The sequence below is a fragment of the Emiliania huxleyi genome (genome assembly GCF_000372725.1).
Source record: "Emiliania huxleyi CCMP1516 unplaced genomic scaffold EMIHUscaffold_452, whole genome shotgun sequence".
In the NCBI taxonomy this organism is placed as follows: Eukaryota; Haptophyta; order Isochrysidales; family Noelaerhabdaceae; genus Emiliania; species Emiliania huxleyi.
Genome location: NW_005198594.1, coordinates 3016 through 14995, shown reverse-complemented (window position 1 = coordinate 14995; position 11980 = coordinate 3016). Strand labels below are relative to the sequence as shown.

The window sequence follows — 11980 nt, the reverse complement described above, 5'->3', positions numbered from 1 at the left end:
TTGATAATCCAGTGTGGAGAGCGAGAGAGTGTTGTAGAGAGCAGTGTGGTACCCTTGTCAAACAAACTCTCTCTCCCTTGTCGGCCTGTGATGCTGTGGTGTGATGAGCCACTGAGTCAGCAAATGTGCTATGCTCAATTTGGCTCACCACCGAGCTAGTGTGTAGTGAATGCCATAAGCCCAAGAAATGCCCTGCCGTTTCTGCTATGGCCTATGCAAACGTTCGCAGAACGTTCGATGCTAACCTGCGACAGCGTCACATCAGACGATGTGGCTTCGATGAAGCTGCCTGTGATAGACCAGCGGATATCTACTGTTCACGCCAGCGAGAAAAATGCGGTCTGATGACGGCGCTGGCATCTCCAGCGGCGTCGCGACTTGGCTCTTGGGTAGCTCCAAATTCAGATGAAGCTTGAAGGCGCACTGATCACGCTGGTCGAGGTTAGCGGCTGCGAACGCCGACTAAGAACACGGGGCTTATTATTTTACACCGTGCACGCCTTCTCCGCGCATCGAGCCCCACCTTCAACCCACCCACACGCGCTCGGCTAGGTCGTTCCAGCTTCGAGACGCATCTCGCGGGTCACTCCCACGAAGCTGGGAACTAGCACGGGGCAGTCGACAGGGCTCAAGGCGTGATCGCCGTCTTTTTTGCCTGTGCTCGCTCTTGCGCGGAGGATTATGCTGCCCAATCTCTTGGCCAAATGCGGGCCCTTCTCTATGACGCTGTCGATGCCACGGACGGTGCGGATGTGCTGCATGCTCGTGGCGGACTCTGCGGTATGAACGATTATGAGGCCGCAATAGCCGTACTCCACGCGCAAGCTCGTTGCCACCTCAACGCTGGTGGCCCCGCCTATTCACAGGTAAGCGCGATGGATTGAGACGTATAAATCTCGCTCTCTCGATGCCCCTGGCCCCACCCGCGAGGTTATGGTCCAGGAGAAGCACATCGGCCGCCAACACCCGTTCCGCCAAGTCAGCGAGCGTCGTCGAGGTGGTGTGGTGCAAGGACTCGCACCGTGTGCACGCCTCCCACGTCAGGCGAGCGTAAATGGCTCAGGCTGGGTCGAGGCGGATCCGCCTTGGGGTGAGGTGGCTTGGGTGAGGTGGAGGAGCGTGCGCACCTCCATGCTCGAAATCGACTGGCACGCCACGTCAAGAACGAAATCGTCGTCGTCGACCACCAGAGCAGTGAATTCCGACACCACCGCCGGCAGTGCCGCGCCGGGCGAGGCTGGCAGCGAGAAGGAGGTCCAAGTCCACCCGCCTGCCTCGCCCGCGATCTCCAGCGCTCCGCCGAGGTGTGTGCACGCGCGCAGTGCACCCACGAGGCCGCGTCCCGAGCTCCGCGACGCCATGGAGAAGTCCTGCTGGCCGCTAAAGACCGCGTCGACCTGTACTCAGCTAGCGGCGTGAAAACAGCTTCTCCTCACACTAATGCACGTAAGAGTGGCCTGACCAGCTCGGGCGTGACCGGGGTGGTGCCTTGCCGGTTGCGGCTGCGCATTTGCGTTGTGAGCTTGCCCTCGCAAAGGTGCCAACTGTCACGGGCGCACGACAGGGTATCGTGTGAAGAGGTCTGGATGAGGTCGCCGGGCTCCCCACATCAGCCCACGCACCGGATCGTGCTCTCGGTACCATACTTTTGCGCGTTGTCGATCACATTCGTGGCCGCGTCCACCTCCCTCCGGAAAGGGCGAGGTAAGGAGCAGTGTGTGGGAAATAGCTGGGCACTCCTGTGTGCGCGTGCGTCCATGTCCATGTGTGTGTGTGTGTGCGCGCGCGCGTCCGTGTGTGTGTGTGTGTGTGTGTGTGTGTGTGTGTGTGTGTGTGTGTGTGTGTGTGTGTGTGTGTGTGTGTGTGTGTGTGTGTGTGTGTGTGTGTGTGTGTGTGTGTGTGTGTGACGCCGCGCGTGCGTTGCGATTGTGCGTGCGTTGCACCTCAGGTGGCGTCGACTCTAGGTGCCGGTGCACCCTCATGCCCGCGCTCTTTGCGTAATGGTTCGCGTCGGCGTATGCGGTCTGCATCGCGGTGAAGACTCTGAGTTGAGCCGCCTGCTGAGCATGCTGGAAGCTCAAGCGCACCAAGTATTCGGTCATGTGTCCGATGATTGTGCCGTAGAAGGTGGCGAGCGCCACGTGGGCCTTCAGCTGCGGCGCGACGTGCAGCGCGCCGAATGAAGCCAAGGCGAGGACAGAGAGGCTTTTGCGCTTGTCCAAAAAGTTGAGGTGCAAGCTGAAGACGGCAACCGCTGCACAAATCTCATTTTGGGCAAAGAGGTGGAGGCGACCCGTGCTTAGGTGGATAACCGTCGAGACCGCGGGGAGTAAACTACGCCCGTAGTTTACTCCCCGCGGTCTCCCGCCGGCCGCCGCAGCACCGCCGGCCGAAAGGATGCCCAGGCTCAGCGCCATGCAGAAGATGGCATAGAGCGGGTCATCCGCGGCGATGCTTAGCGGAATAAGGACGATGGAGGCGACGTTGAGATGATCGGCGTATGCCTGACGCTCAAGAGGCGAAGTCACGAGCGCAGGCGCGAGCGTCGCTTTGTCTACCCCGCCCGCGATTTGGACCTGCTCGAAAAAGTCGCGGAACTCCGCCTCGGCGTTACCGTCCTCGAACCCGAGCTGGACATAGCTGCAGATCAGCGACAAGCACTTCCTCATGAAGTAGGGTATCGACATGCGTATTGGTGCAACCAGCCTAGAGCGCGATCTTTCACACTGGAGAGAGAGACGTACACACTGGTGAGCGCGCCGCGTATACACGGCCCGCGCGAGACCGCCGCGCGCCGCTCGCGGTGCCCACACCATCGGGACCGGTCCGGAGCACCCAGCGACCGGTGTCGAATCGCCAGATTCGACCGCGCTGGCCTCCTGGAGCAACGCGCTGTCGCTCGCAATGACGCGATACGCGCGCTTTTTTAGCTCCATTTTACACCGATCGTTCGCGCCCAGACCACTCCCATCCATCGAGGGCACATGAGTAGGGGGAATCTGGAGAATCTGGGAATCGGCTCACCACGGATCCCCACCTCATCGAAAAACTTTTCACTCCAAGACAAAGTAGTTTGGCTTCGGCAACACCCTCGACCAAACCTTGCTCAAGGTTCTTGGGTGCAAAGAGCGCGGCCACAAGTCACAGGGCCCGCTCGTCCATGCGACCGGCAAAGGCTGGGTCAAAGAGCACAAGGGACAGTACTACGACGCGCTCCATGTCAAGAACGGAATCGTCAAAATTTGTCTCGTCGAAAGCCAGGGCGGCATCGCGCCGCCAACCAAGAGAATCATCCACAACTTCGCCAAAGAGGTCGGCAGCCCGAGCGCCGTCGACCGCACCGACTACGGCACAGCCTCCGGCAGCGCCCGGGGCTTCGCCCAACACCACTCGCAACAGCTCTCGCGCGCCGCCGTCAGTGGCGATGCGCAAAACATCAACAACGCTGTTCGCAACATGCGTGTCGCGCACTCATTCATGACCGGTCTCAATGCCCCACCCCCCTGCGCGCGGGCCTTCTAAGCCCGCGGGTAGTCCCCCCCCATCCCCGGGGCCTCCAGGGCTCGCACCTCAACCTCTCACAGGCCAGCGCACAGCGCCATAGGACGTATTTTCTTCTCAATAACAAGGCTGTGAACAAGTCGCCACCGACACAGGACTCTGTGGTAGGATGGTGTAGATCCCTGTTAGGATGGTCCTCCACTCGCTGTCTCGCGTCGCCCCAGGGCTGCTCGCGCTGCGGCCGAAGCTGACCGCCGATTCGCTGAAGCCCGGCAGGCTCCTGCGCGTGGGCAGCGCCGCCGGCCACGACGTGCATGCCGCGGTGCTGTGCTGGTGCGGCGGCGTGGCGTTCGCCGCGCCTATTGCCGGCTGGCCGCACGCGCCCGCCGTCATTTGCGGCGCGGTTCCAGCTGAGGCGGCCGAGAGCGCCGTGCTCCTTGACGACAGCCTGGGTGCCTCGCCGGACGCTGTGGACGCGGCGGCCGAGGAGGGAGGCGTGTCGGTCATCGACTGCTTTGGCGCGCCGCTCGACAGCCCGCCGACCTCGCTGCGCGACGGGTCGAGGAGGCGCCTGCCTCTGATGGCGGTCTGCCCGGGGCAGGCGGACCTCCAGCCCATCTGCGCCAGCCTCCACACAGGCACAGGCGCCACCTGCCTTTTCGCCCTCGGGCGTGTCAGCAGCAGCCCTTGCACGCGCACCGCCACCACCGCCGGTCTGGCGCCGACACCGCCGCCGCCATCGGCCGCAGGCACCGCCGCCATCGACGTCCTCACCCCCGTGGGGCGAGGCCAGGTGTGGCGCGCACTCTCTGTCCGCCTCCTCCGCACCTTTTCGCCCGCACCGCCGTTTGCGCCGCCCCGCCCACCCCGCCACCGCCTGCCGCGCCCCCCGGTCCAATCAGCTATCAATTATGGCTCATTGCTCATGCATCCGCGCCCCCCAGTCCATGCTGCTGATGGGCGAGCGGGGCACCGGCAAGTCCGCCGTTGCCATCGACGCGGTGATTGCGCAGGCGGCGCGAGACACACACACACACACACTCACTCCCACATCGCTCGCCCACGCGCACTGGGCCTTGCACTTTGAATGCCGTGGGGCTCCCGTCGTCTAGACGTCGAGTCGCGAGGGCCAGCCTGGCCCTCGCCCCACCACCTTGTGTGTGCGTGGAGAAGTGTACCTGACCTCACCTCAGGCGGCGCGGCCGCTGCACTGCGTGGTTGCTCTTTCCGACCCGGGCGCCGAGGCAGCCTCGGACCTTGCCCCCCCCCCCCCCTCGGTTGACGGCGTTGACGGCACGACGGCTGTGCTCAGGCTGCCCGCAGCCTCGCGGAATGGATCTGCGAGCGCGCGGATCGGCAGGTGTCGCTCTCGGCTTGCGGAGGCGCCTTTCCTCCTCCCACGATCCTGGCAGAAGACGCGCCTGTCAGCACACGGGTCCACCCGCTGCCTCCCGCTCGCCACAACTCAAAAGAAATCGGACTCTCACTCCTCTCCCACCTCGTGCGCGGCGTGGAGACTCCCCGCCCTCCCTCTTCCTCCCGGTCTCCCTCCTCTTTCTCTTGGTCCTCCTCCGCCCGGGGGCTTCCGCGGTTCCGTTCCTTTCCACGGTTTGGGGGGCATCCCCCCCCCCCCCCCCCCTCTTCCCCGGACAGCTCCACCACGCCCGCCCATGCCTTGCGCCCCTGCCTCCTCCCCCCTGCTTCTCAGGCCCCCTCCCGCCTCCGCTCCGGTCGCGCCTCACCCTGGTCGCCCCCAGAGGCGGCAGCGCGTCGGAGAGAGCCCTCTTCCTGGACCTTTCCTGGACCCTTCCTGGACCCCTTCCTGGACCCTTCCTGTAGGCGGCAGCGCGTCGGAGGGAGCGCTCGTCGCGGCGGCGGCTTGCGCGGTGGGCGAGAGGGTGCGCGACGGCGGCGGCCACGCCCTTGTGGTGGTCGACGGTTGGCGCGGCCTAAGCGCGGTGTGGGACCAGGCGGCGGCGGCCCTCACCTCCCCCCCCACGAGCGCACCGGGAGAGGGGGGCGGAGGAGAGGGAGGCGGGGGAGCAGGAGACGGCGGCCGCGGCGGCGGTGCCGGCGCGGCGCATACGGCGGTCGCCGCGGCGGTGCGTCGGCGGCTCGAGGCTGCGCAGCGGGAGACCTCGGCGGAGCAGCGCGTCTTCTACGGCGCGCTGCTGCAGCGCGCGGCGCAGCTCGCCCCCTCGCTCGGCGGCGGCTCCCTCTCCCTCATCGCCGTCGCGGAGCAGCTGCCCCGGCCTTGCGGCGAGGCGCACGCGGCGCCGTTGGCGGCGGGTGGCGACGGCGGTGGCGAGGGCCAAGGCGGCGGCGGCGGCGGCGGCGGCGGCGGCGGCGGCGGCGGCGGCGGCGGCGGCGGCGGCGGCGAGGATGTGGCTTTCCCGCTCGATCGGTTCTCGGACCGGCCCCGCTCGCAGCGCTTGCGGCTCGAGGCGCTCGCTGCGCGGGGCGTGCCGCTGACTGCCGCAACGCTCCGCGTCATCGGGATCCCGCCTCCTGCCTCCCCTTTTGGCGCTCCTGTCACGCGGCTGCCGGGCGGTGGGGGCGAGGGCGAGGGCGAGGGCGAGGGCGAGGGTGAGGGCGAGGGCGAGGGTGCGGGCCAGGGCGCGGCCGCAGCGAGCAGCGCGGCGTTGTTCGCCGCGCGAGCCAGTTGGTCCCACATTGACCAGCTGCAGTCGCTCGCAGACGGCGCCGCGCCCTAGAAGCGGAAGATCTCCCCAGATCTCCCCGTATCTCCCCGTATCTCGTGCCCTAGAAGCGGAAGGGGGAGCCGTGGAGTCCGACGGGCGCTCGAGAGGACGCGTATTCGGCTGCACTCGACCGCTGTATTCGTCGCCCCTGTAGCCACGCGGTGCTCTGAGTACGCCGCACGAGACCACCCTCCCGCCCCCGCCTCGGCGTGTTCGCAGCATAGGCCACGATGCGCTGCTACCGCACCACCCACGGGACTGAACCCGCACTGGATTCGACCACTCTGGAGGTATGGTAGGCCACGTTCAGCTGCTTGCCTCCGAGTGGGCCCGCGGGGTGCGGCCGGCGCTGCGGCCAGCCGAGTCGATCGCGCGCGTCGGCGTTGGGTCGGACACGGCGAAGCGTCCACGGCCAGCATCGGCGGCGATGTTGCGGCTATCGGTGGGGCACGCCTCTGGCGACAGCGTGTGTGGGCCGTTTTCTGCCACGTTTTCTTCTTCTTGTCGGCAGGCGGGGTTGCGGCTCGAGCTGGCGCAGGCGGAGGATTTGCCGGCCGCTCTCGGCGACGCGCACACGCGGCTGCAACAGACGCGCGCACGCGCACTGGCGGCGGTGCTCGGCACGCACCGGGAGGGGGTGCCGCTGGCTCTGTCGCAGCAGGTGGCTGCCTCGACCCTTGCCCCAGCACCTTATGTGTGTGGAGAAGCTCACTTGACCCTACCCTAGCAGGTGGCGCTGCTCCTCGCGATCCTCGACGGGCGCGCCGCCGTCGCCCTCCGCACTCGCGTCACGAGCCCATCGACCTCGCCGGCCCTGCCTCGCCCTACAGACGCTTCGGCCACAAATGAATGAATGAATGAATCAGTCCATTTTGCCGCGCCCCAGGCGCCTCGACCACCTTGCCACCGCCGCGCCCGCCACCGCTGCCGAGGAGGTGGCGGGTTTGCTCGATAAGCTGCGCGCCTCGCCCACCGCCGCCGCCGCATTGCGCGCCGTCGACGAGAGCGAGGAGCTGGCGCCGCCGGAAGAGTCGGCTCTGCTCGCCGCCATCGCCGAGCACATGCCGCGTGCGGGCGGGCGTGGTTTGTTTGCCTCGTGGCAGACGACTGCGACTGCGACTCGGAGTTGATCCGCATGCATTTTATATTTTATTGCACGTTGCTCGTTGGCCCTCGGGTTCGACGTGTTTCGTGTTCCGGCGCGCGATACAAGGCCCAAGCAGCCATCAAGAGAGAGAGTTTAGGCTTTAGCCTCCAGCTGCGCGGCATTTGAGTGGCGCAGTGGCTTCTGGTGCAATCTCATGGGTACGACGGCGTCAACGCCTCGGGTATGACTTGCTTGTTGCTACTTCAAGATCGCACCACCTGGCATGTTGTGCGAGTAGAGCTCTATATGGGACAAAAGCGTCGAAAATGTCCCAAAAAGCGTGTCTCGAGTTTGTTGCAGCCCCACAGCTGGCGCGCGCTGCCAGGAAGCACCGCTCGCGTGTCGGCGGCACTCCCTGGCACCCAGGGAGTGCCGCGAACCGACCAGACCGAATGGGCTCGACGCCGCGCTCGCTGTGGGGCTGCAACAAAGTCGCCGCCGAGCGTGCCACCGACGGCGTCCCGGCGGAGGTGATGGAGTGTGAGACCTGAGGCTGCGGAGGAGACGCCTGAGGTACCGGCCCGTGCACAGCGACTCAGCCGGCGACCGCCACGGGCTCAGACGAGACTTGTCGACTCGTTACGGCTCAGCTTCACCGTGGTCATTGGGCGTCTGTCGACGTCAGGACCACTCATACAGCTCGCGGGTTTGAGGTCGCAAGAGCCAAGATGGTGGCGTTTGGACATCCCAGCCATCACACAAGACAGCCTGTAGGTGATGGCGGGACGGCGCAGTGTTTGTGGCACTCGGCAGTAGGCACCCGCGGCACGGCCCCGCTGTCGGCTCTCACGGGCTGCGGAACCGGCCCCAGAGGGAGCCGGTCCGGGCGAGTGTGGCAGCTCCTGCGCTAGTATGGGCACCCTCTATCATAGCACTACTGATCCTGGTCATTAGAGCTGCCAGGGATAGCGTCAGGAGCCGGTAGGAGTCAAAACCTCTCATATTTGAGACATCGTGTCCCATATACTCGCACAACGAGCCACCTTTAGTTCAGTTCCTCTCCGCCGCCGCCCCACATGCGCCATATGGGGGCGCTCACAGACCGAGGTACGAGATGGACTCCACATTCTTTTAATGCCCTCCCTGCGCTAGCCTCGACTGCAGCCGCGGAACGACACCAGGTCGTAGCTAAGAGAGCCCGCGCCGATGAGGAGACCGGCTGGGAGCTGCTTGGGATGTCCGTTTTCTATAGGAAGTGGTAGACGCCCGAGGGTGGGCGACGGCTAACACCACACTTCTCCCCTAAAATCCCCTAAAATCCCTAACTCGCGGGGCCGGGCTGTGTGCTAGCGCATGGAGATAGATACATCGATGTGCATGTGCATGTGCATGTGCATGCAGATGCACATACATCCACATGCACATCACATGCAGATTAGGAAGCAGGTTCACACAACAGACAAGGCGGCTCCGGGGGGCCCGGGCGCGCTGGCCAAGCGTCACACTCATTCCTTCTCGCCCTAACCGCCTCGAGCAAGCTCGAGCACCTTCGAGATCGTTTGGATCCGGCGCCGAGGGGCGGGTAGTCTCCCTTCCAGGGCTCGCACCTCAGCCTCTCATAGACCAGGGCGGAAGTATTTTATGTATGTAAAAGAGGGATCGGCTCGATTGGACGGAGGCTGGACGCGTCCGCTGGGCACATGCTGACTGAGCCGCCAGGCAAAGCTTGTGCTGTGAATAGCAGGCGTGGTCTCTACTCGACGCTACTCGCCAGCACTGGCACTAACACAGGTACACCAAAAAAGAATTTTGGGTGGGGGAACAACGAAGGGGGAACAACCCACACCACACAAGACGCCAAAGCACAAAAGAATAACAAGATACACCGACAGGTTTTCACACCACATACTGGTTGCCCCTTCCTATGTCTCACTGCTTTGTCTCCATCGAGGCCCGATCGACATCCTCACCGCCCGAGCTCTTCGAGCTGGCCTGGCGGCAGTGGGGCGCCTCTGCGCGAGCGTTCCAATCGAGCCCGTACGAGAACCGCGAGGAGATCCGCGCCGCGGCCAAGGTCTTCGAGAGCCTCAGCGCGGCTCCGGCACTGCTGAGCGACAAGGCGGTGTCGCGACTGGCGCTCGCTCGCTCCACCATCGAAGCGATGCTGCCGCTGTGCGAGGAGCCCGCCGCAGCCTCCGTCGCAGAGGAGCCACTCTGCAACGCCGTGCAGTCGCTCTTCCGCACCGCGAGCGGCGAGGGCATCGGCGTCGGGCCGCCCTCTGCGCAACGCACGGCGGAGCGGGCGCCGGGCGGAGGACGGCGCAGCAAGAACTCGCCCGGAGGCCGCTGCTTGTGCCTCAGCAGCGGCTTTGGCGAGTTCAAGAGCCAGCAGTGCACCTACCTGCCGCTCCGCACGCGCAACGGCACCAGCCACGCCTGCCGCATGGACCGGCTGAGGGAGGGCGAGTCGCTGCTGGGGACGCTGGAGCAGTTCTGCCGCGCGTACTACCACGCAAACCAGTGGGAGGCGCAGGTGTACCTCTGCCTCAAGTGCGGCCCGGACGCGACTGGCTCGCGGCTCGTCCTGCCCGAGGGCGTGGAGGTCGGCGGCATGAGCGGCGGCGCCGAGGGCAACGGCGCCGAAAGCGGCGGCGAGGGCGGCGGCGAGGGCGGCGGCGAGGGCGGCAGCGGCGAGGGCGGCGGCGGTGAGGGCGGCATCGCGACGGCCCCCGACGGCGACATCTGCGGCAAGGTGCAGGTGGTGGCGGTGGTGCGGCTGCTCGGCCACGACGGCAGCGAGTGGATCTGCCGATATGCAAACTGCTTCCGCGGCTCGCCTCGCTAGATGCCGATCCCTCGACACCCGACCTCATAGCCGACCTCACAGCCCCGTGCTCAGCTGTCTGGAGGCGCTTGAGTCTCACTGGGTTCGCCGCGCAGGGTCGTCCGAGGCCAACGTGCACGCCGAGAGCTTCGTCATCGCAGACGAGACCATCCTGTCGGCGGTGCGCGCGGGCGAGGTTGCCGAGCTGACGCTCTACCTCTCGTATCAGCCCTGCCACCACTCCGGCGGCCGCTTCGGTGGAGGCGAGGCGCGCCAGCGGCGGCGCGCGCACCGGCAGCACCCCACCTCGTGCACCGAGGCGCCGATCGCCACGACGAGGGAGGTTCCCTCCTCGCCTCCCCCGAGCCGCCTCGGAGACTTCTCTAGGCGCTGATCGCCTACCACGAGCGCGAGCTCGCGCCGTACAACGTGCCGCTCTCGGTTGTGGTCGCCGACTTGTACAAGGTCATGTGGACCGAGGAGCTGATGGGCGCGCGCCGCCGGCCCGTAGCTTCCTGCCCAGCCAGAGGGCGCGCCTCCCTCACCGCGCGTGGGTCGAGGCGCCGTAGGCGAGGGGCAGGTGCGAGACGTGTACGCGGCCGACGCGAGCGCGGGCCGGGAGGGGATCCGGCGGCTGATGTCGCAGCCGGGGATGTCGATGCGTGCCACGGGCGAGGAGGACTGGGCCTTCCTGATCGGCCTGTGCGACCAGTCGGTGCAGGAGGAGTACGAGCGACGCGGCGAGGCTGGCTCGGCCTTCGGCCCCACCCACGTCGCCCTGCGGTGCGGGGCACCGCCTCCTCCGCCCGCGCCGCCCGCGCCCTCCCCACCCCCTCGCTCGTCTCGCAGGGCGAAGCTCGACGCGGTCATTGCTGACTTCCTTGCGGCGCAGCATGCTGAGATGGCCGCGGCGGCGGAGGCGGCGGAGGCGGCGGAGGAGGCCGAGGAGGCCGAGGCGGTGGAGGCGGCCGAGGCGGCGGAAACGGCGCCCGCGCCGGCGGGGCCCGCCACCGAGGGTTCGGCGGAGGCGGCGGCCGCCCAGCGCCTCCCGGACAACAAGAAGAAGGTGTACGGTCGCGACTTTCTCCTCTCCTGCGCGCCGCAGCCCGCCGCGGCGCCCTCGGAGGAGGAGTGCGCCCCTCCGGCGGCCGTCGACGAGACCACCAACTTGCCGCTTTCGCCCGAGGTGTCCCGTGACGAGACGACGAACTTGGAGGCCGACGCTGCCGCGCTGAACGGGGCGAGCGGTCCGGACGGGACCGTGTCCCCCGAGCCCGCGCCGCGTGACAGCGCCGAACAACTCGCCGACGCGCGGCTCGACTCGCCTCCTCCGCCGCTGCCTCCGCCTGTATAGCCTCGAGCTCCTCCAGGCTCAGACGTGCCGCCGCTGCCTCCGCCGCTGCCGCCGCCGCTGCCTCCGCCGCTCCCGCCGCCGCCGCCGCCGTCGTCGCTGAAAGAGGAGCCGGCGGACCTCGACGATGCGGGAGCGCCAGCTGAAGCGGAGCCTCACGCTGGAGAGGAGCCTACGGCACGTCTGAGCCTGGCGGAGCTCGAGGCTATCCAGGGCGAGGCCTTGGCGGACGATATCACAATCGAGAGCAAGATGTGCGCTTGGACGGCGGAGCAGGCGATGCGCTACTTCGAGTCGGGAGGCACCGAGGAGCCTTAGTGAGGTGCCGCCGGCGAGCGGGGGAAGGCGGAGGACTCCGCATCCTCAGAGACCACACCACACCACCGTGCCTTCAACCACATGGTCGCACGCCCCCGCGCCCCGAACGAGGGGGGTGCTGGCCTGCTCTCAGCCACCATGCCGCACGCGCGTCGAGCAGCAGCTCTGGAAAACAACGATTTCAACGTCAGACCAGG

At 66.6% G+C, this 11980-nt stretch overlaps 4 protein-coding genes across 4 annotated transcripts; 3 read left to right on the top strand and 1 right to left on the bottom strand.

Annotated features, from left to right (window-relative positions):
- Positions 1-211: 211 nt before the first annotated feature.
- Positions 212-2687, bottom strand: EMIHUDRAFT_119087 (hypothetical protein; the record flags this gene model as incomplete). Its single annotated transcript, XM_005768559.1, has 6 exons — positions 212-245; positions 837-856; positions 1022-1084; positions 1128-1397; positions 1944-2057; positions 2088-2687. The coding sequence occupies 6 exons, from the start codon at positions 2685-2687 to the stop codon at positions 212-214; spliced, it is 1101 nt and encodes a 366-aa protein (XP_005768616.1).
- A 1003-nt stretch (positions 2688-3690) lies between these two features.
- On the top strand, positions 3691-5373 carry EMIHUDRAFT_445446 (hypothetical protein; the record flags this gene model as incomplete). The annotated part of the gene is made up of 6 exons (XM_005768558.1): positions 3691-4068; positions 4251-4294; positions 4446-4514; positions 4695-4745; positions 4814-4883; positions 5210-5373. Coding segments are annotated over 6 exons (775 nt in total), but the record flags the coding sequence as incomplete, so codon positions are not given.
- Positions 5374-6629: 1256 nt separating this feature from the next.
- On the top strand, positions 6630-7533 carry EMIHUDRAFT_445445 (hypothetical protein; the record flags this gene model as incomplete). Its single annotated transcript, XM_005768557.1, has 4 exons — positions 6630-6645; positions 6715-6864; positions 6934-6972; positions 7090-7533. Coding segments are annotated over 4 exons (570 nt in total), but the record flags the coding sequence as incomplete, so codon positions are not given.
- A 1681-nt stretch (positions 7534-9214) lies between these two features.
- Positions 9215-11783, top strand: EMIHUDRAFT_119085 (hypothetical protein; the record flags this gene model as incomplete). The annotated part of the gene is made up of 6 exons (XM_005768556.1): positions 9215-10060; positions 10200-10457; positions 10502-10664; positions 10702-10897; positions 10964-11361; positions 11485-11783. The coding sequence occupies 6 exons, from the start codon at positions 9215-9217 to the stop codon at positions 11781-11783; spliced, it is 2160 nt and encodes a 719-aa protein (XP_005768613.1).
- Between the last annotated feature and the right edge of the window lie 197 nt (positions 11784-11980).